Raw genomic sequence first — 19,592 nt, forward strand, 5'->3', positions numbered from 1 at the left:
AATCCTATAATGGATGATTCATGGAAAAAAAATCTTTCAAGCAAGTGATGGTCAATGAATTGATGTAAGAATGAAAAAATAAGATTTAATTTTTATACTTTTTAATTATAAGGTACATTTCAAGTTGAAGTTTTGTTCATTAAAAGCAAACATCGGTCTTAACCTCTGACATTATCTTTAAGTTTACAAATGAAAGTTTATCGACAAATTTCAATTGTCAAACTTCATCGACAGATTTCATCGACTTCCCTTAGACGTCTATTACATTTTCTTATCCAAGAGACTCTGTTAAAAACTTCATACGTTCCCATTGAGGAGAACAAACATGTATGTACTGTACATCAACTACACAGTGACCTTTCTAACTTTGTCACATCAAGAGAGAGATCCATTATAAAAATGAACCGAAAATCCAGCAAAATCTTGAAGTCTTCGTGTTGGTGACACCACAACATACATCATCCAAAATTTACCAAAATGTGAGTGATGGAGGCCAAAGCTTCTAGGCCTAAGCCTTGACGTATATACAGTACATGGCTTCAGCCCATGGAAAATAACTTTTACAAGGATGCCCTAGTTGGCACTTGAGAGCTCCATATGAAAAATGTCTAGTCACAAACTTTTTTTATGCATTTGGAAATTTTTCTTAAAAATAAAAAAAATAAAAATAAAAAAGAGCTAAAAACTGCATCATTACAGAATTTGAGGGGAAATAAGGTAATTGTTCCCAGTAGATGTGCTGTGGATGAAACTCACTCAAAACTGTGCTCAAAGTATGACTTACTCACAAATGACTAAAAGATAACAAAAAAAGCCCTTACAACATTTTATTAGCCATTTTAATTTGTATTATAAATCACTGCTGTGCAAGTACTGTGCGGGAAAACAGCATACTGACACACAGCTGGGAACTTGTAACTGGGTCTGTAAAGTGTATTTCACATTTAGTTGTAGTCATCGTGAGACAGACTTAGCGGAGGTTGGTTTGCTTTGACGCAAATATGTCCGCACCGAGCAGCTTTATGACAGCAGTGCAAACTGAAGGGTTGGTGTACGGCCTCTCTGACCTCAGCCTGAACTTTACTGGACAAAAGCTCTGACTGAAGAGGTCACGTCTGCTGAGCACGTAAAGTAAAGACAACAAGGACAGAAATGGCTAATGTGCAAACGGCATTTTGTGGGTTTTTTTTTTTTTATTATTAGTTGTGCTGGTGTACAAACAAATAAACTGGTAACTGACGAGCGTTATTGGATTGGGAAAATAAATGATTACATAACACTGCAGTAGTGAATAGCCAGTGGATTTAATAATAAAAAATAAAAATAAAAAAAAACCTGGATGAATGAATGCCCACAACTTCTAAACAACCACATTGGATCTTGTCTGCAAAATGAGATCATTTACGTCTGACTTTTTTTTTTGTGTCAAAGTCATATTTTCACCTCAGCTGGTTCTCCAGTGCACCAGAGCGTCCCTTACACCATAACTTAAAAAACCCATGTCAGTTCAGCTCCCTTACCAAACTAAATCATGGATGGAAAAAATTACATCACTGTCTGGGATTAAGTACAGATGCATTGAAGTAAAGAGAAACAAAAGAAACGGGCTGCCCATCTTCTTCCAAACATTTATATGGGGATCAAGCACCACATAAACAGTTGCTCTTTGTTGACTGACTTGCATAAATAGTGTAGTTTGGTTTTACAGCTTTGTCTCAGCAAGACGCTTTCAGCCATAATATATACGGTCACTCGATTTTTTTTTTTCTTCAAAAGGTAGAATTCATTATACACGTGCATATGGACCACACCTGCTAAACTGCTAAGTAGCAGTTAAAGTGTGTGTTTAGCCGGTTGTGAGGTGAGTGTTGAAATGTTCAGCTGTTACTGCTGCATTCAGAGAATTACAGCAAAAAAATTTCATTTGGCACCTGGTTCTTTTTCCACATCAAAACAAATATCATGCAATAAATTGCATCTAGTAGAAAACTAATCTAAATGGTAGTTGCCAACCTATACTCTGTCTCTATTTGGCCTAATGTGACATGACACAAAAATATTACTCGGTTTAGTTCAGCAGCAGCACCATAAACCTGTTGAAACGATCCTGCATTTCATCAACATGTTGCACAATCCCATGCAGAGAAATGAAGACAGTCATCATAAAACACTTCTTCAAAACACGTTTCACAACAACTTGCCTATTGAGTAAAACCAGAACACAAGAAGGACAACATTTAAATAGTAGTTTATAATATCAGTCTTCATCTTCTCATAACCCCATATTTTCAAAAGTGGATGACCACATATAATGAAACATTATCAGCTAGTCAAAACTGGCTAGACATAAAACTCATCCAGAAGCTCAATTATTAATACATGTGGCATAATATTCTCATATAACTTAATATATAATCATATTTGAAAGCTGGTAGAAACACGAGCAATCCAGTCGCACAAATATCCAAAGCACAGTATCAGGTGTCCGAGTCCACCGGGCGACCCTCACTGGTGCTTGGGCTGATGAAGCAGATCTGTGGGTGGTGCTATGGGGCTGTATGATGACCATAGTTTCCAGTATTCTCCATTGCCTCATTCCAAAGTGTAGCAAAGGGACAGTGGGGTGCCATCTGGTCTTGGTGCAGCAATGCAGCCCACCACTTTCCAATTGTGTGGTACACCATGTCTAAAACCTGCTCTAACACTTTGCATGGCCCCACCCAGTGGTTACTAAGTTTAGGCAACAGGTTTTTCTTATAAGTAAGCCAGTCCACACACACAAACACACGACCTGGCAACAGCAATGGGTGTCGCAGGCTCTTCTAACAGTCACGAGCATCTGCCAACTCAAACCACAGACTCATGCACTCAAGCTCTCACAAGTGGTAAAATAACCTCATATCAGACTTCCCTGACATTTCTGGCTCCTGAAGGACACTGAAAACCAATTTCAAGGTTGCCCTCATGCTCCTAAGCAAACATAGAACAGCTGGTATATACTGGTGGACTGCATGTGGTAGTGAAAGTACCAATGGCGCTGGTTTAGTAGGAAGAACTTTGGGTAGGCAGGGTCCAGTTCAGTGAATCAGTTTCAATCTGAGCAGTATTTTTTCCTTTGGGACAAGTGTTGCCAATACCAGTAAGTTAAGGCTAAGTCACAGTCCTTCCTCAACTCCACTCTGTTTAATGGTCCTTTCCTGTGAGGTCATGCAGAGGGCTGGTAAAGTGGTTTACAGGCCTTGCTGAATAGTATGTAGCCAAACCAAATCTGGGAAAACATTGAGCAAGTTTGGGGAACAATTATTGACAGCTTCCACGTTCACTGAATTAGAGGCCACTCCACTTGTGTTAACTACATGGCCAAACGTGCCATTTTGCAACAAATCAGACTACATTTGTTGGGATTAACATTAAGCCTCGCTTGGCAGTAGCTAGTGGTTGTGCAGAGCCCCAGTGAGAATATGCTGAATGAACCAATATCAAAATACACACCACAATACAGCTTGAATGAAAATTTTAGATGAAGGTGAACCCAGTTACTGGCAACTGTCTCATATACACTCAAATATTAGCTGATTCTTAAGGTTATTTAATGCGGTCAACTGAAAATAATCTAGATAACCTTTCCCAAAGGCATTACCAAACAACCAAACATTACACACTGAACATTCATACAAACAAGTGCTCTTCTACACACTGCCCATGAACTATTCCTGATTAGAAAAACAAGGTTCAGGAATCCAGCACTAAACGTGTATCAAATGTAGGGTGCAGGAGAGGTGGCTCATAAAGGTCCATTTGGGAACCATTTGAGTTGGCAGGCAAGGCAGTGTGTGTAAGCCCTGTAGCTCTAATAAATCTGATTTCACTGTATCACCACCCAATGCCAGGGGGGAACGAGCAGATACAGACATCATTAACACGAGCCACGGGGCTCCTTGCTAAACAAACATTATCACTGAACTTGCCTTAATCGCCTTCCAGTCCCATACAGACCCACAAAGCTCAATGTTTATACATGTTCGTTCATTTCACATAAGGCACAAAACACCAAAATACACGTTTCTGTGAAACCCATTAGCACAAAGAGACAAGCGGATAATCTTTAGGATTTTATTAAAATACCTTGTGGAATTTACCATCAGAGGTTACCATCACAAACATGATTGTTTTCTAATATAAAAAAAGAAAACAAAAGCAAAAGTAAAGCTTAAGAGCCTAGTTACAAGAGGTTTTTTTTTTCTACTTTTTGTAGTTTTTGCAGTCTGGTGTTGGGAAGGGGGTCAATTTACAAAGAAAAGAAAGGTGGTGAAAGAAAGGAATAAAAAGTTCACATGTTGTAAAAATACATTTCCCAAGTTCAATGTTACACACAGTTCAATTAAAACATTCATTCTTTCATTGTTAGATGTCAGTGCGAGAAATATGCAACAGAAAATGGGGGGAAAAAAAGGACAAAGCTTAGCTTGAAGAGACTGTCAGGAGTATGATCTGTTCTGAATGATCTTGATGCATGAGTTTCAAGAGAGGATTGACCTACAGACTGCTGGAGGGTGTGTGTGTGCATTTTGAACCCTGAGAGAGAAAGTGACTGCTCCAAACCCAATGCATCTATCTATTTGTGGACTGGCTTTAAGTGATAACTCCGGGTTTCACACCTCGAAATCAAAACCAGTCAGGTTCTCTGTAAAATACACGTCTAACAGACAGAGCTGTGAACTTTTAACTCAGATTGGCTAAAAAGTAGAACATCTCCTCATCGAAAACACAGGTTGGGGATGGTGGTGGGAGACCAAGTCCACCATAATGTATGAATTTAAGGCTACTACAGTCATAAGGTGAAAGAAAACCTGGAACCTAGGGCCCTTTGGACGAGCTGGAGAAAGGACCTTAAAAGAATGCTGGGAAGAAAAGATCTTTTTGAAATGTTTCCATACAACATGTAGAGCACACAAAAATACATACATATATAAAATAAAAAAAATAAAAAATAAAAAAACCCACACTGCTGATGTTCAAGCCTGAAGAAAATCATAGCGTTCAGAAATATTACATACATCAAAGAAAAAAATTGAAGATAATTTTTTTAAAAGGACAGACATTAGGGGACACCAAATTACCAAAAAAAAAAAAGCATGACGTCTTGGTTCAAGCTCACACGACAGACACTATTCCATGAGAATAATCAGTCCATCAAGGGCCATCTAGATAGAAAAGCATAACTAAAACGCAGAATTTGCACGGTAACAGACATTTCATGCACAAAACCTAGATTGATTCTGATTGTTGGATTTTTCAAGACAATGTGTGAAAAACAGCAATTTCACCTCAGGATTAGAGCAAATCTTCACCACAGCGAACATCTCTCTCAAATGTTCTTATACCATTCTGTTAGAGTTTTACACCCACGTACTATCACCTAGCTTATTTGAGTCTCCAAATCCATCTTACACCTCACTGGTACATATACACTCCCTACAATAATGCAGTGATGCAAATTTGTGCTCATTCATGACTAATCAAATACAGGGAAAGTTCTCATATTAAAGCCTTGCGAGTCCAACTCTAAACTACCGGATGCTAGCATATGCTAAAGAAAAAGGATTCTATTGAGGGGCATATTCTTGTTAGATGTGTTAAATAAAGCGCATACACATCCACAATGGCTTCCAAAGTACAATCTAAAACGAAGCTGTACAAAGAAAAAGAACAAGTTGATCATACATTCAATATCTGTTACTGAGGTACTAGAAACGGGTTTCCCTTGACGCAGAACACTTTCCATACAAGAGACTCATCTTGAGGGGATGACGATACCCCTACTGGTTTGTCAGCAAACTGGCTCCATCCAAACGCTCACCCCAAACCTCACTACACTCCTTGTGTTGAGTACAAAGTTGGGTTAACGAATACAAGAGAAAGCAAAAAATATACATAAACGGCTAACGTCGATATGTTTGCACTTCTTACTGATAAAGGGATATATGTGCCTGACAGCTCCTTTCTGAATCTTTGGAAGTCAGCCACATGGTCTGTCGGAGGATGGAGTGATGCAGTATGGTTTTCCTGCTTCCCTCTCTAAAAGCACAATGCCTTAATCGAAAAAAGCACTGATCACTTCTGAGCGAGGATGACTGCATGGCTGAAGCGCAGCAGGTACGATGAAATGCTGAGACAGGGCTGGCCTCAGAAATACACTGTCACTGACCCCTAATGGCCATATCATTTTACTACAGAAATCAGTGTTCAAAAGATAAAAGGGAAAAAAATACACCCAAGATGTTTGCATGTCTGCAAACCCATTGCTGAACAGGAGCCATTCAAGAAGACGGCTATAGATGAGTATATGCAAGCTTGTGCACGCGTGTGTGACTGTGTGTATAGGAGACCGATCATCACTGGCAGGGTGTGAGCAGCCCGACTCCTTACTTACAGTGATGTCATGGGAAAAGGAGTACCAGAAAGAAGGACTAACGGGAGATAAACACAAACATGAACCAAAGGTCATTGTGAAAAAGCTGAACCACCCAGGGAGGCACATCCAGGAAGAATGGAAAGATAAGAAAAAATAAAGGAGCTAGGCATATCAAGGTGAAGGTTGTCTATATTTTAGAAGAGAACAAAAGTCCCAAAGTAATAATAATAATAATAATAAAAAAAATATCCCACCAGAAAAAGAAAAGAAGCAAAGGATCATGACAGTTAAAGTAATACGAAAACCTACAAGTGGAACACTGCCTTTTCAGACACCTGAAAATGTGCTTCCATATCTTTCCCCCAGTTTGTATAAAAATAACAATGAAAGTAAAGTGTAAAGACACAGCTTAGTGAATATTCCCAATCACATGGTCTTTATAAGAGAATCATAAATCATTGTGAAGTTCAGAGATGCACACACACAAAATAGAGATTTCATACATCTACATGAATAAAGTCTAGGGGATTTCACTCTGTGGTTGTGGAAAAGCGATCAGACTTCAGTAAAAAGCTGTACACAAATGTCATATTTATGATGCTCTTACAGAGACCTATATGTCATTTAGCCATACATTACTGATATAGTGAAGCAGATGACTGAACAGATACCCAACAAGTTTACAGGTAATGAGTGTGTTCCCTCAGCCATGTTTCAGACAGAGAGGGTATGAAGTCCTCAACATGAAGGGAGAAGTGGAACCCAAAGTGTCCGAGATCGCCACTGAGTTACTCTCAGGCACAGACAGACGACACATTGTTTCTCTTATCGTTCGAATCCGGTTCGGTGATAGGTGTGGCTACTGTTAGCTGTCCATTGGAATTGTGGTTAAAAAAAAATAAAAAAAAAAAAAATTCAATGACTTAAGCCAGCTTTTCCACTTTGCTTCAAGGGTGAACACGATACCATAAAAAAGGGGGGGGGGGGAGGGGGGTAACAAACGTATGCATGGGAGGGTGAAATAAAAACGGTTCAGGTATTCTTTACTATACTGCTAAATTAGCTGGACAAACAGAACGCAAGTAGTAACACACTACTCAGAAACAAACTCTTAGTCCAGATCCAAAAAAAGGCATAAAAATAAAAAGGGGTTTTCTAATACTAACAAAAACAACTCAATTACTGAATCCTTGAGAAAAAGAGTTATTGCTTGCTGCACAGGTGGAAAAAGAAACAGATACAACAACAAAGGAAGGGAAGGAGAGAAGTTGGGGGAAATGTTTTTGAGTGGGTCGGGTCTGGACTTGTGTGTTCTGTTTGACTGGGTTGACCCGGGTGTTACGTCAAAAAAGCAGGGCATCGGCATGGATTAAGCCCTAGAAAAAGGGGAAAAGGGCATCGCTGGGGCAACGATGGAATGTGTTGGGATGCTATTGGTCAGAAGGGACATCTCTGTCAGCCTCTGCCTTGGTTGGCTGCCCAGGTGAGGGGGTGTGTGGTGGGTGTGAGACCGGGGCGAGGGGATGGGCTAGGGGCAGCGTGCCTGCCACCATGGCCTCTACTCCTGCGCCCGCACCAGGAAGAGCTCCCGGGGTTACACCAATCAGACCCGCCGGAAACCTGGAAACGACAGATGAACAAACGTAAAACAATTGGGTATGAGAAAATAGAAACATGAGTAAGGAGCGAGTTGTCTGGTGCAGTGCTCACCTGTATCCTGCTCCGTTGAGTTCAGAGTGAACAGAGGCAGACTCCATAGACGGCCACTGGGAAGCTGGCATCAGATACTCCTTATTCACACAGTTCTTTAGACTGTCAGGAATACGACCTGCAAAAAGACATAAAAACATAAGCCTTACAACCAAGAATCCATCACAAGAGAAGATGGTGTGTGAGTGAGAGAAGCGTTATAACCTGTGATGGCTCTGCGTACTTCCCGCGCTGCCTCCTCCCTCGCCTCAATGGAGGCCTGCTCACTGTACCAGGATGTGTGGGGCGTGCAGATCAGATTAGGTGCATCCTTTAGAGGCCCCTGTGAGAAACTGGGAAATCACATGCAAAAGTGATTTGTATGATCACATGCTGTCTTCTGACACACTTTACACACCGATCTGCAATGTATTCAGTGTCCTTTAAAACGTTCAGTGGTGAGAATTAATGCTGCATTCAAATAGAAATCCATGGTTTATTCTCGTTTGTAGCCAAAATGCACGGATGCTGAAACAAGTCTCAAATCACCACAAATTTAATGCAGCATAGACAGGGTTTTGTTTGGTTGCAGTGGCAGATAAAACAACCAACGTAGTTATATTTATTGAGTTCAATTGTTATTAGGAAGAATGGGTTTAAATCAAAAATAAAGACAAAGAAATGATAAATTACTTAAGACCTAATGGGGCTTTTTAAACCCGGTCACTTCATGCGTTTTCTGTGATCAGATAGCTATCCAATCGTAAAAATACCAGGTCTAAATGCCCTCCGAAACGTTTTCGAGACGGATATAAATCCGATCGTTCAAGCCACTTCAGGAGGTGGTCTGGGACGCATTTCAGATGAAACTGGACAGGTGTAAACGAATGTGGTTGTTCAAGCCACATACGTCAGCGCTAAACTCCTCCCAAACGGAAGCGCGTCACTCACAGGTGATCTTTCACCCAGGAGTCTCGTTGGGTCTTAAAACGCACTGCTGCCACCAGCGAAAATGCAGCAAACAGTAAATGCTGTTTCTTGTAGCATAACCGTCGTAAAAAGTTCTCACATCATCTTTCTGATTGCATTCTGAAAACCGCATACACCAAAGCGTGTCCCATTTCAATTACCCCGGAAATGAGGTCAAATATATTTGCATTTTGGGTGGGAGTAGAAAGATTGGATTGATATCCGATTCGCCAAGACGCATGTCCACAACGCATTATGTGGCCTAATGTAAATGGAACAGTTTTAACAAATCAGATAACTATCGGATCAGAGAAAACCCATGAAGTGACCAGGTGTAAAAAGACCCAATGTGTTCTGGAATATATTACACATTTAAACAAGGAGTCTAATATTTGAAAAGCTCACGTTCTCTGATTTTACAATTGAAGGCTGCAAAAAAAAGGTTTGAGAAACCCTGTTTTTAGATGTTCACTTATTACAAGTTGACAAAATAATCAACAGTAACATTGTTTAATGAATCTGAAACTCGCCAATCATAACTGGACGGTGGGCATCAATAAGACAGATTAAAAAAAAAAGAGAAAATTTCACCCATACTCAAGACCTTCCAAACTTACCTAAATGGCTCCGCCTCGTGGACGTCGAGTGCTGCGCCACGTATTCTGCCTTCTTTCAGTGCCTGAGCCAGAGCTTTCTCATCCACCAATCCCCCTCGTGCAGTGTTCACCAGGAATGCACCCTGACGCATCTAATAAAAAGATTACAAGATGGTATCAGAGGGCACTTTTATAAAATGTCTACTTCTTTGATGAGCGCACACACCACCCGTCAATGGAATGGTAAAGCACAGGATTACAAGTTTCTTGTGATATGGTAAACTATTTTTTCAGCAAAGCACATGGGTTACAGGCTTGATAATAATCTTAATGTGTGTGTGTGTGTGTGTGTGTGTGTGTGTGTGTGTGTGTGTGTGTGTGTTTGTGCAAGTTACAAGCTTTATGGTTAGCTAGGCTGTAAGTCAATGCACGTGTGTGTTACCTGTTTGATAGTGAAGTCGTTGATGAGGTGGTGGTTGTGTTCATTCAGGCTGCAGTGCAGGGACACACAGTCTGAATGAATGAGCAGATCCTGCAGCGTGGCCATGCGCTGGAGCCCCAGGGATTTTTCTACTCCTTCAGGCAGGTAAGGGTCGTAGAAAATCACCCCAAAACCAAACGCCTTTGCCCTCAAAGCCACTGCTTGGCCAACACGTCCTAAAACAAAAGGCAAGAGTCAGAGATTAAGAAGATATGCAGAATTCTAATAGGTTGACATTTAAAAACTTTACATTGTTTGAATTTGAGAACATAATTAGCAAATTACAGTAAAAGGTGATTACATCCTATTTGTCTTATGGTTATCCTCTAGAGTTATTATATGAGATTACTCTGCTTTACAATTGTATTACAATACAAAGCTTACAAACAAACACAAACCATTTCAACCCCAGAATATTAGAATCGTGTGGACATTGACGATAAGTGATTTAAAGGCTCACCAAGGCCAATGATGCCTAGCGTCTCCCCTCGGATGCGAGCAGCTCCTCCGGCCACCTCTCTGATTTGCTCAACGCTGGAGGCCCTAGTGCCCTCACGCAAGGCCTGATGCATCCAGGTGACCCGGCGGTAAAGGTTCAGGATCAAGCACATGGAAGTGTCCGCTGTCTCCTCCACAGATGCAGCTGGCACGTTACACACTGCGATACCTGAGAGTAGAAGACAAATGGAGTATAACCATATATAGATATTTATTTTAATTAGCATATCTCCAACACTGATCGTCCAGTACATACAACGTTATAATGATGGACAGAGGGTAAAGCAGCCAATCAAATCAAAATCAGGAGATACTCAAGGCTCGTCAGTTAGCAGAAAGGTAATGTGCTAAACTCACCGAGCTCTGCTGCAGCTTTAATGTCCACGTTGTCGTATCCGCTGCCAATTCTCACAATAACACGAAGCCCTTTAAACTTGTCGAGGTCGTCTCGTGACAGTGAGATGGTGTGATACAGTAATGCAGCCACAGCCTCGTTAAGAACCTGGATGGACATCAGAGATGTTTTGAAACTGTCTGCAACCCCAAGAAGTGTTATTGGCAGTGTATTATATATGTACCTTTTCATGGATCTCCTGAGTAGACTGAGCATCACAAAAGGCCACAGTGGCCACGTCCTTCAGGATGGGCATCTCCACCGTGCAGTCCCGGCCATCCAGGAGCGCCACCAGAGGACGAGGGTGCATGGGCCCGTTTAAGATGGGTGGGCGAATGCCTGCAGGACAGAGATGGGGCACATTTCATTGGCACTCCAGCTGAGTGAAGAACAATTTGCACATCTTGGTAGGATTTGTAGTGCTAGGTCACCCATTGACTTATTCATTATCCTAAAGATTAAAATATTCACAGCATGCCTAATACACCTTTGCTTGGAAAATGATGTGTCTAATAAAACAACAAATATATAAAACATAATAGAATAAAACATAAAATATAAAATAAAACAAACAGGCCAAGTTTAATGAGAACATTCAAACTGAAAGCAGACCCCATGATTTATTTATCAGACAGTTTAATGCACTTGGAAAGGAAGATATCATATCAGATACTGGAACATCCCTGTGGGACCATTGCCCCTTTGCATTATTGTTGCTTTTGGCACTTGCAAATGTAGCATTTCATTAAGCTATTTATTTAAAAAAAAAAAAAAAAAAAAGCCCCTCAAAAAAACCTACTTAACTGATCCAATTGTAATTTGCATTTAAAAAGGTTTCTATTTCATCCCACAACGCATGTTCCCCTAATTTAGCATTTTCTTGCTCTTAATTTTCCCACATGGCAACCTGGAAGCTAACCCAGTCTTTCAGTTGGCTCAAATCTCCTCCAATTTCAGCAGAATTTATGCTAAATATCACGCCTACAATCGCACTGTCAAGCTCATGTAACTCCAAGGGCATGGAAGAAGTGCAGCTGCATGTAGACAGACAAAAGCATATCCTGTTTCAGCCCACACATGGGCGTAACGAGAATCACATCATCGCTGGCCCCTGTCCATTTCCAGACCCCCACAGCAGGATAAACAGATGAAGGGGTCGAGGAAGAAGTAGACAGAAGAAGCAGGAGGAATGGGGGGCATTTGGGCTGAGAGTGGGGGCAGGGAGCCTTGATATGACTCATGATGACCTAAATCCAGCAGGGTATATGCAGGCCAAATGCTCTTTACAGCCCACCTCTGTAAACTATGCATTCATGTGTGCCTCAAGCTCATTTACCCGTTTTGCAGTTCCAACATACAATGGGCTGTGTACACTCTCATACACCTTTAATACATGTGCTACGCAGTGAGAACAAACACCTGCACAGAGAAAGCTGATCCTAGATTTGCTTGTGGCCAGTTCTAAATGCTCACATTTGTATATTTGCATCCTGGGACTGGATTTTCTAAGAAATAATTAATGTTTTAGACAAAAAAAAGGGTACCTGAAAGTAGATAATCACAAAATAAACATGTTCATAAAAAGATTTTCTTAAGTAACAAAAATAGCAGCATTTCAGTTGCAACAAACGGCTTTCACACCATTAAGAGACTCATCCTCTATAATGATAAAAACTAACGGCAGCATAAATTATGCATTTATACCAACAAATAGCATTCACAATTATCTTTTAGGGTCACAAAATGTTCTCTGAATGCAAACATAAGCTTTCACAGCAGTAAAACTGAACAGCAGTGCCCTTTTGCCCCACTGACAGGTGGCCACTCGGCTGCCTGCTGGAGACCTCTGGAGAGCAGAAGCTGTTAACCCAAGAACACTCATCTCCATTTCACTCTCGCTAAAACCTGAAGCGGCTGACTGACGAGTGTAAAACTAGGAGGCTTACAACACAAATATTTGTTCAATTCTTATCAATTCATGTCAGGTCTTTCTTTCTCTCATACACACACAGATGATGAAACATGGCTGCCAAGATATGAGAGAACAACCAAGGCCCAGTTTAAACAAAGTGCAAGGGGGAAAAATTCTGGGAGGGAAAACTCTGAAAATGTTAATCATAAAGCCCTTGCGCGAACAATGCGACCGCTTATTCCACCGAGGTCACGGAAGGAGCGTCGCGCGTTGCCGAGCACAGATGCTGTGAGCTGAGGTTGAGCCAGTGGGTATGAAAAAGTGCGAGCAGCACAGGAGGCATGGCCAAGCAAACAATGCCATTCATTCACAGCCCGGTCCTACTCCTCCTCCTCCTCTCCTCCACCCCCTCTCTCCCCAAACCTCCTTGTCTTCTGCCCCTCCACCTCACTTTCTTACTCCATTGCTCTAGCTTGTGCGCGCGTGCACACACACAAAAAGAGGGGGGTGGGGTGGAAGGATAATACATTAGCACCACACCCAACCTCCTGTCTGCCAGGCGCAAATACACGTACGCTTGCTCAACCACACAGATGCGTTTATTCATACCGTCAAAAAAGGAAAATTACCACTCGAGATACCGCACCCACAAAACACCCAACCCCTCAAGCCTTTGCTTCACATCCCACAACACACACACACAAAACATCCTAACCTTGCATCATGAAGTAAGCACGCCTGTCTTCTCTCTCTCTCTCTCTCTCTCTCTCTCTCCCCTCTACCGCTCTATCACTCTCTCTCCACCCTTCACAATCAGTGTCAGGCTGTTTTTGCCTGGCAGGCACCCAGCTGTCATCCACACCCAGCTCCTCCCCCACAGATTACAACCAATCACAAGGCACAAGCATTCAGCGCCAACCAACCAGCACTAACCTCATTAGCATTGGCGAGCCACTCTAGGAGCAGTCAGACAGTTATTGTTTTTTTTAAAGAGACAGCAGCTCTGTTCTCGTGCACAACCGCGCACGTCTACCCTCGAGGTTAAGAACACACGCTGGTGGATAAACATCAAGATCGATACGTTTTAACTTGAGCTCTTCTGTTCTTCGCTTCCCTGAATACAAACTCACATTCGATCGTATTAACACAATATTTTTTAGTTTTTGACTATTGTGCAATAATTACTCAGACGCAGATGAACAAAACTTCAGGATCAGCCATCAATCTCAGCTCGAGTGGCTCACTCGGACACGCAAGTTTTGCCTAAAAACTGTCACGAACAGTATGTCTGTGTGATACTGAACAGACTGAGGCTGCTTTACCGACGTTGTGGACATCGACGCTCCAGAGAAACGCAGGATAAACATGGCAGGCATCTTCGTGTATGAAAGCCACAATACAAACGCAGCCCTAAATGCAGTCCATGAAAATAAGTGCAAAAACTCAGACTTCCCATGCAAGCACTCAAAATAAGAAAATGCTTTTAGGTGAAAGGACAATTTTGTTTTTTTTGACAAATTGTGTAACAAGTTAGGGCAGTACACTTGCCAAGTTTGAGTTAACCTATGTCTTATTTTTAGTTCCAGCCCTAATACAGAATCTCTCAATCTTCCTAACATTTAGTTAGATTTGATTAACTAAATGAGAGCTGCTGAGCAGTGATCAATGTCAGATACCTCTAAAATTTAAAAAGATATAGTGAACTACAGGTAGGGAAGAGGACAGAGGGCAAGGCAGCTTGAATTTGATTTTAATTGGCTGACGTGTCGCGCGAGAAGCCCAGGTCAGGACATGAGGAGCAAAACTTTATAGGTTGGACATTTTAAATGTGTGGCTAATAACACAAGCTACAAAAAGGCAATCTTGTAACTTCTGCTCAGAGAATTCACAAAGACACGAAATTAAAAGAGCATAATATATTTACAAAGCAATTCGAGATGCTGCCTTGAATTAGCACAGGACCGAAAAATATAGGTGCGTTAACAGACTGTTCATAATCTTATTTCTCTTTACGACTGTGTGTGATATTACATTGCCATTACACAAACTGTCCATCATCAGCTGCTATTTCCCGAGCAGGACTACAGATCAAATGTCAAGCACAATGCAATTTTTTCAACACATTGTACACCGTGTCCCTGTCATGTCTTGAACCGCACAGATTCCTTGAACTGCACAGATTCTTATACACTGCATATAATTCAGTCTACAAGCAGAACATATGAATGCAGAAATTCGGCCTGCTGTTAAGGAATGCTGTGCTGAGTGCTCCAGAAATAGCTGAAGCACTACATTTAGGCCCTCATTGTTCCTGTGGTCTACAGCACTATAGCAGCGCAGAGCAAGAGCCCCTCTAAGAGCAGTCTGCTCCGCCTCTGCAGCCCACAGGAAGGAGCACAGATAAAGAAAAGGGCTCTGCATCTGCCCTAGTCTGCACAAACGCTCTATCTACACACACACACAGACAACTACATGCTCAAACAATAATCAGATCTAACACACGTTACGTATACACTTTGGATTGACCCGCTAGAGTTACGACCACTTAGTGAATAGATATTTCTGTGTGAGATTCAACAGTTTTACAGACCAGACACAGATACCGATATTGGTACCAGTTATCTATCTGAATCGTTCTTATTTTCACATACTCATTATAAATAATTAAAATCCCAAAAGATCTGGTACTAGGTGATACTAAGTGACTTATTTACATCATCAAACTGCAAAATGACAGTCAGCTGAACATATTTCATGACTGTGCTGCAAACTCTGTGCTGAGAAAATACTGAGGATGAACTACAGCATCTTCCTGTAAAGTAATCTGAAAAAACATCTCAGCACTAAGCATTCAGAGAAACTGACTTCAGCAAATTCTAGCCAGGAGAGGCAGAGGGGGTAGACAAATCTTACCCAATATGATGTTCTTGAAGATCAGCAACTAGCGTTTGATAAACACAAGGAATCATGTCACAGCAAAAAAAACATGCAATTTAAACCCGATAAACTCGCTCTTCACTGTAACTCTACTCGATCCAAAGTAACAAATAGAGCTAGCTAATCAACTCGCTAATGTTACAGAACATGAGCCTAGAAGCCTTGGTGCATGAATGAACACACACACAGACATACACACACAGGCGTATGATAAAACAATTCATCACATCCCTGACTGATCAATACCAAGTACTAGGACTGGAATACCTGCTGATATGGTATTAATATTGTGATCAATTATGCCACGATAAACTTTGAGATTTAATTGGCCACATGATATAAGTAGGAAGTAAATTTAAAAAGTATATTAATTATTGTTATGCTTTATATTGCTATGAAATCTACATATTGTGATACATATAAGGCCATATAAGGGAGTTCTATAACCCAAAATATAAGTGTTTGGTCATTACCCAGTCCTACTACCAAAAAATAAATAAATCCCTAAAAAATAACCAATTTACCAGATATGCTGTGATTACTAAGATTTGTCAGTACATATGATATTCGTAAGCGTCTCTACTCTCAGTAATACAGACCGCCACCCCCGTGAAAATGACGTCTAAATTGACATCAATTTTATTTATTCACATAATATTAAAATTAATGCTGTTTTCGGTCACTTTCTATTTAGCATCCAGAGCATTGTGAGACTTTGTGAATTAAACCACTATATTTACTCATAAAACCTGTAATTATGAGTCTGTGAAACTACACAAAGACAGTCAGGGATATCCCAACACACTTTTATATAAACATTTTCAATCGGATTTTAATACAAAATTTTTTTTAATATAAATAATGAAAACGGGGGAATAAGGTGTGAAGTGTACTGTCCAACACTGTTCAGTGTGTTACAAATACACATTAATAAATACACTACAGCAGTTTTTCTTCACGCACGGAAAAGAATCTGCCTTAAGAGCACATGGTCAGGTTGAGTACAAAACCCCAGGGCAGTCGAGCAAATGCACTTTCTTCTGGTAAACACCACAACTAAAACAGAAGGATTCACCCTTCTAATTCTGATTATTAAGCTTACATAATTCATCCTTTTATGATCACAATATTTTGATTCCCTAGGTAATTCGACATGATGATGACGACAACATAACGTTGATATTGAGAAAAATCACAATTGTGATTAGGTTACAATACACTTTAATAATTACAAACAGACTGGAAATGAGGAGTTAATTTTTTCCTCCTCTAATGTGTGATAAATATCAGGACACTATAATTTTGCTGTCTGTTTCTAAGCATGTGTGTCTCTGTATACACGCACGCATGATGCACCGATCACTAATTATGATATAACTATCACCTCTATTGAGAATATGTACACTACATGCTTCCAACGTTGTCTCAGTTTGAAGGGGGAACAAAAAAAAAAAAAAAAACAACAAACGTGTGTGTTATGGTCGAGGTGCACATACTTTTGGCAATACAATGCATGATATATCCATAAGCTGCTTGTTCGTATGTTTTTAGTTTGACTGAACAAACATTGAGTGCTTTGATCATTTTCTGGTCAATGAGGCAGCAATCCAAGGCAACTCAAAATAACTGCCCCAGAATTCCTGGAAAAATGTGATTACTGAGTAAAACAATTCTGTCAAATTCTGTCTGTCTCTTACAAATCGTCATGTAAACTTAAACGTAATCAAGCACGTTTGTTGAACAATTTAAACTCACCTTCGCAGATGCGATCCAGTCTCTGTCGCTTGACTTTGTGTTTGTCCATCAGAGCCATCGACTGGTGGTACTTTACAAGGACCAGCTACAGCCACAACAAAAGTAACAAGAAGGGAAAAAAAATATGCAGAACCGGGTCCGGGTCCGTCCACAACAGGAGAAAAATCGCTCCAAAATATAACCACCTGCAATCACATCCAGGAGGAAAAAGAAATGAACACAAATGTACTTGTGTGAATTTTCCTTTAACTTCTGCTTATCAACCTAAAATTTTGATTAACAACATTAACTCAAAAATGAGTAATAATAATATTCGATCCTAAAAACACAACGCAAAGTGAGAAATCCTATTTACCTGATGCACAAGTCAATCAAACTTGAAAAAGCACCTATGGAAAAGAAAAGCAACTTGTTAGCACCATGGACTTTGACAATACAAGATGGTGCATGCAGTTACAGATAAATGATCAACGACAGGACGCGGGGACAAGGGCCTTGCAGCGAGCAGAGTCAATTATTTTGAGGCAAACAAATTCCTGTACTTTTAAACACGTGATCACAATGGGAGAGTTTTCGAGTTACTGAGGATCCTCAAGAAACATTTTTGCCACGTTTAATGTAAAGGGGTCTGGACTTATCGGTGTCTGGACTTGAAATTATTCCACTAGCATTTTCTAACAAAATTTTCCCAAGCAAGAAAGTCTTCATGATGGTTTATTATGACTAACTAAACTCTTGAGAACAGGAACTGGACTAACTGCCAAAGTGCTGTGGTATAAGTGTAATAAAACACTCCAGATTGTGCCCCATCACAGACACCACAGCACGGATCATCATCATATAACTGCTCGGTCTGTCGTATGATAAACTTATTTAACAACTAAACACTATTCATCAGGTGAAAATAACCCTTTAAACGAGGTGTAACTATAGAAACGATAAGGTTTTAGTTCGAGCGCACGGATATAAAACCTGTGATTTGCATTGAGCTACATTCAGAGCTGCAATTATAGAAAATTAATCAACCTTCAGAACCAAAAAGATTGCAGAACTCGACCGGTGTGCTGTGTGTAACGTTTAGCAACGTGTAAACACCGATTACATGTCTGTGTAAGTGAACAACACGAACTTTAGAGCTACAGTCTGCTCAGCTAAAGCTAAGTCAGCTCAATAAGCTGGTTCGCTAGCTGTGTTCAAGCTGCTAACGTTCCCACCGCCGTCCGTTGGGTTCTTTTATTAAACCCCCAGCAACACTTTAAAGCCCATGTTTGAAACGTATGCCATTTCTACACACTGTATTTTACACCATGTGATGCCTGGCAGGGTTTTGTTGTGACACTTTGAAGCATTAAAGGCGAAACAGAGTCGGAACAAAATATCCACACATTTCCAAGCTGGCTAACGCCAAACTTCTTAGCAACTTGCTGGTTAGCTAGCAGAGCTAAACACAGCTAAAGCGGCTAGCAACTATTCAAACGCGCACAAACTTTACAAAATGGAGCCTGAAATAACGAGATACACAGCAGAAATATTAAGTTTTATACTTTTAGTATTCGTAATTAAATACTAAAAGACTTCCTGGAGTGCTTGGTGCTTTGCTAAACAGTTTTTAAAGCGCTGTTGAAAGCTTGCTAATGCTAATGCTAATGTGTGGATACAAACAGCTCTCTCTCTCTCTCTCTCTCTCTCTCTCTCATCATATCCGTTTCTCCAACAAGCACCGAAATGAGTTTTTTTTTTTAAACACTCAATTAAACACTTAATCGTTAACAGTCGTTACGAAAGCAGAGAGGAAGAAATGAAAGTCACAGCAAATATCTCACCGTCTCTAAAGTGGGTTAAGCTACGGGTTCAGTATGGCCAAAGTGGGCGAAACACAACTCTTCCCCCGCTATCTACCGCTCTCCGCCATCAAACCCTGTAATAAAAGGAAGTCTACAGAGTTC

The 19,592-nt window shown here is 40.6% G+C and overlaps 1 protein-coding gene across 3 annotated transcripts; it reads right to left on the bottom strand.

Annotated features, from left to right (window-relative positions):
* Nucleotides 1-4,099: 4,099 nt before the first annotated feature.
* On the bottom strand, nt 4,100-19,592 carry LOC132855646 (C-terminal binding protein 1). 3 transcript variants are annotated; one of them, XM_060884776.1, is made up of 11 exons: nt 19,470-19,592; nt 18,002-18,035; nt 17,647-17,831; nt 11,227-11,381; nt 11,006-11,150; nt 10,611-10,817; nt 10,112-10,326; nt 9,691-9,821; nt 8,330-8,457; nt 8,126-8,243; nt 4,100-8,035 (listed from the first exon to the last, which is right to left on the bottom strand). In XM_060884776.1, exons 3-11 carry the CDS (start codon nt 17,702-17,704, stop codon nt 7,846-7,848), a joined length of 1,347 nt encoding a protein of 448 aa, XP_060740759.1. In that variant the 5' UTR covers nt 17,705-17,831; nt 18,002-18,035; nt 19,470-19,592; the 3' UTR covers nt 4,100-7,845. The 3 variants fall into 3 exon arrangements, with proteins under 3 accessions (XP_060740759.1, XP_060740761.1, XP_060740760.1); XM_060884778.1 differs by lacking the exons at nt 17,647-17,831; nt 18,002-18,035; nt 19,470-19,592 and adding exons at nt 13,670-13,701; nt 13,737-13,825; XM_060884777.1 differs by lacking the exons at nt 17,647-17,831; nt 18,002-18,035; nt 19,470-19,592 and adding an exon at nt 13,670-13,788.

The sequence above is a fragment of the Tachysurus vachellii genome, chromosome 13 (assembly GCF_030014155.1).
Source record: "Tachysurus vachellii isolate PV-2020 chromosome 13, HZAU_Pvac_v1, whole genome shotgun sequence".
Taxonomy (NCBI): domain Eukaryota; kingdom Metazoa; phylum Chordata; class Actinopteri; order Siluriformes; family Bagridae; genus Tachysurus; species Tachysurus vachellii.

Coding starts and splice junctions, on each gene's coding strand:
- LOC132855646 (XM_060884778.1), bottom strand. CDS start 13,810: ATGACAGCTGGGTGCCTGCCAGGCAAAAACAGCCTGACACTGATTGTG. Junction 11,382..13,669: donor TGCTTACTTCATGATGCAAG/GTTAGGATGTTT, acceptor TCTGTCCTGCAG/GCATTCGCCCACCCATCTTA. Junction 9,822..10,111: donor ACGACTTCACTATCAAACAG/GTAACACACACG, acceptor TCTTTTTATTAG/ATGCGTCAGGGTGCATTCCT.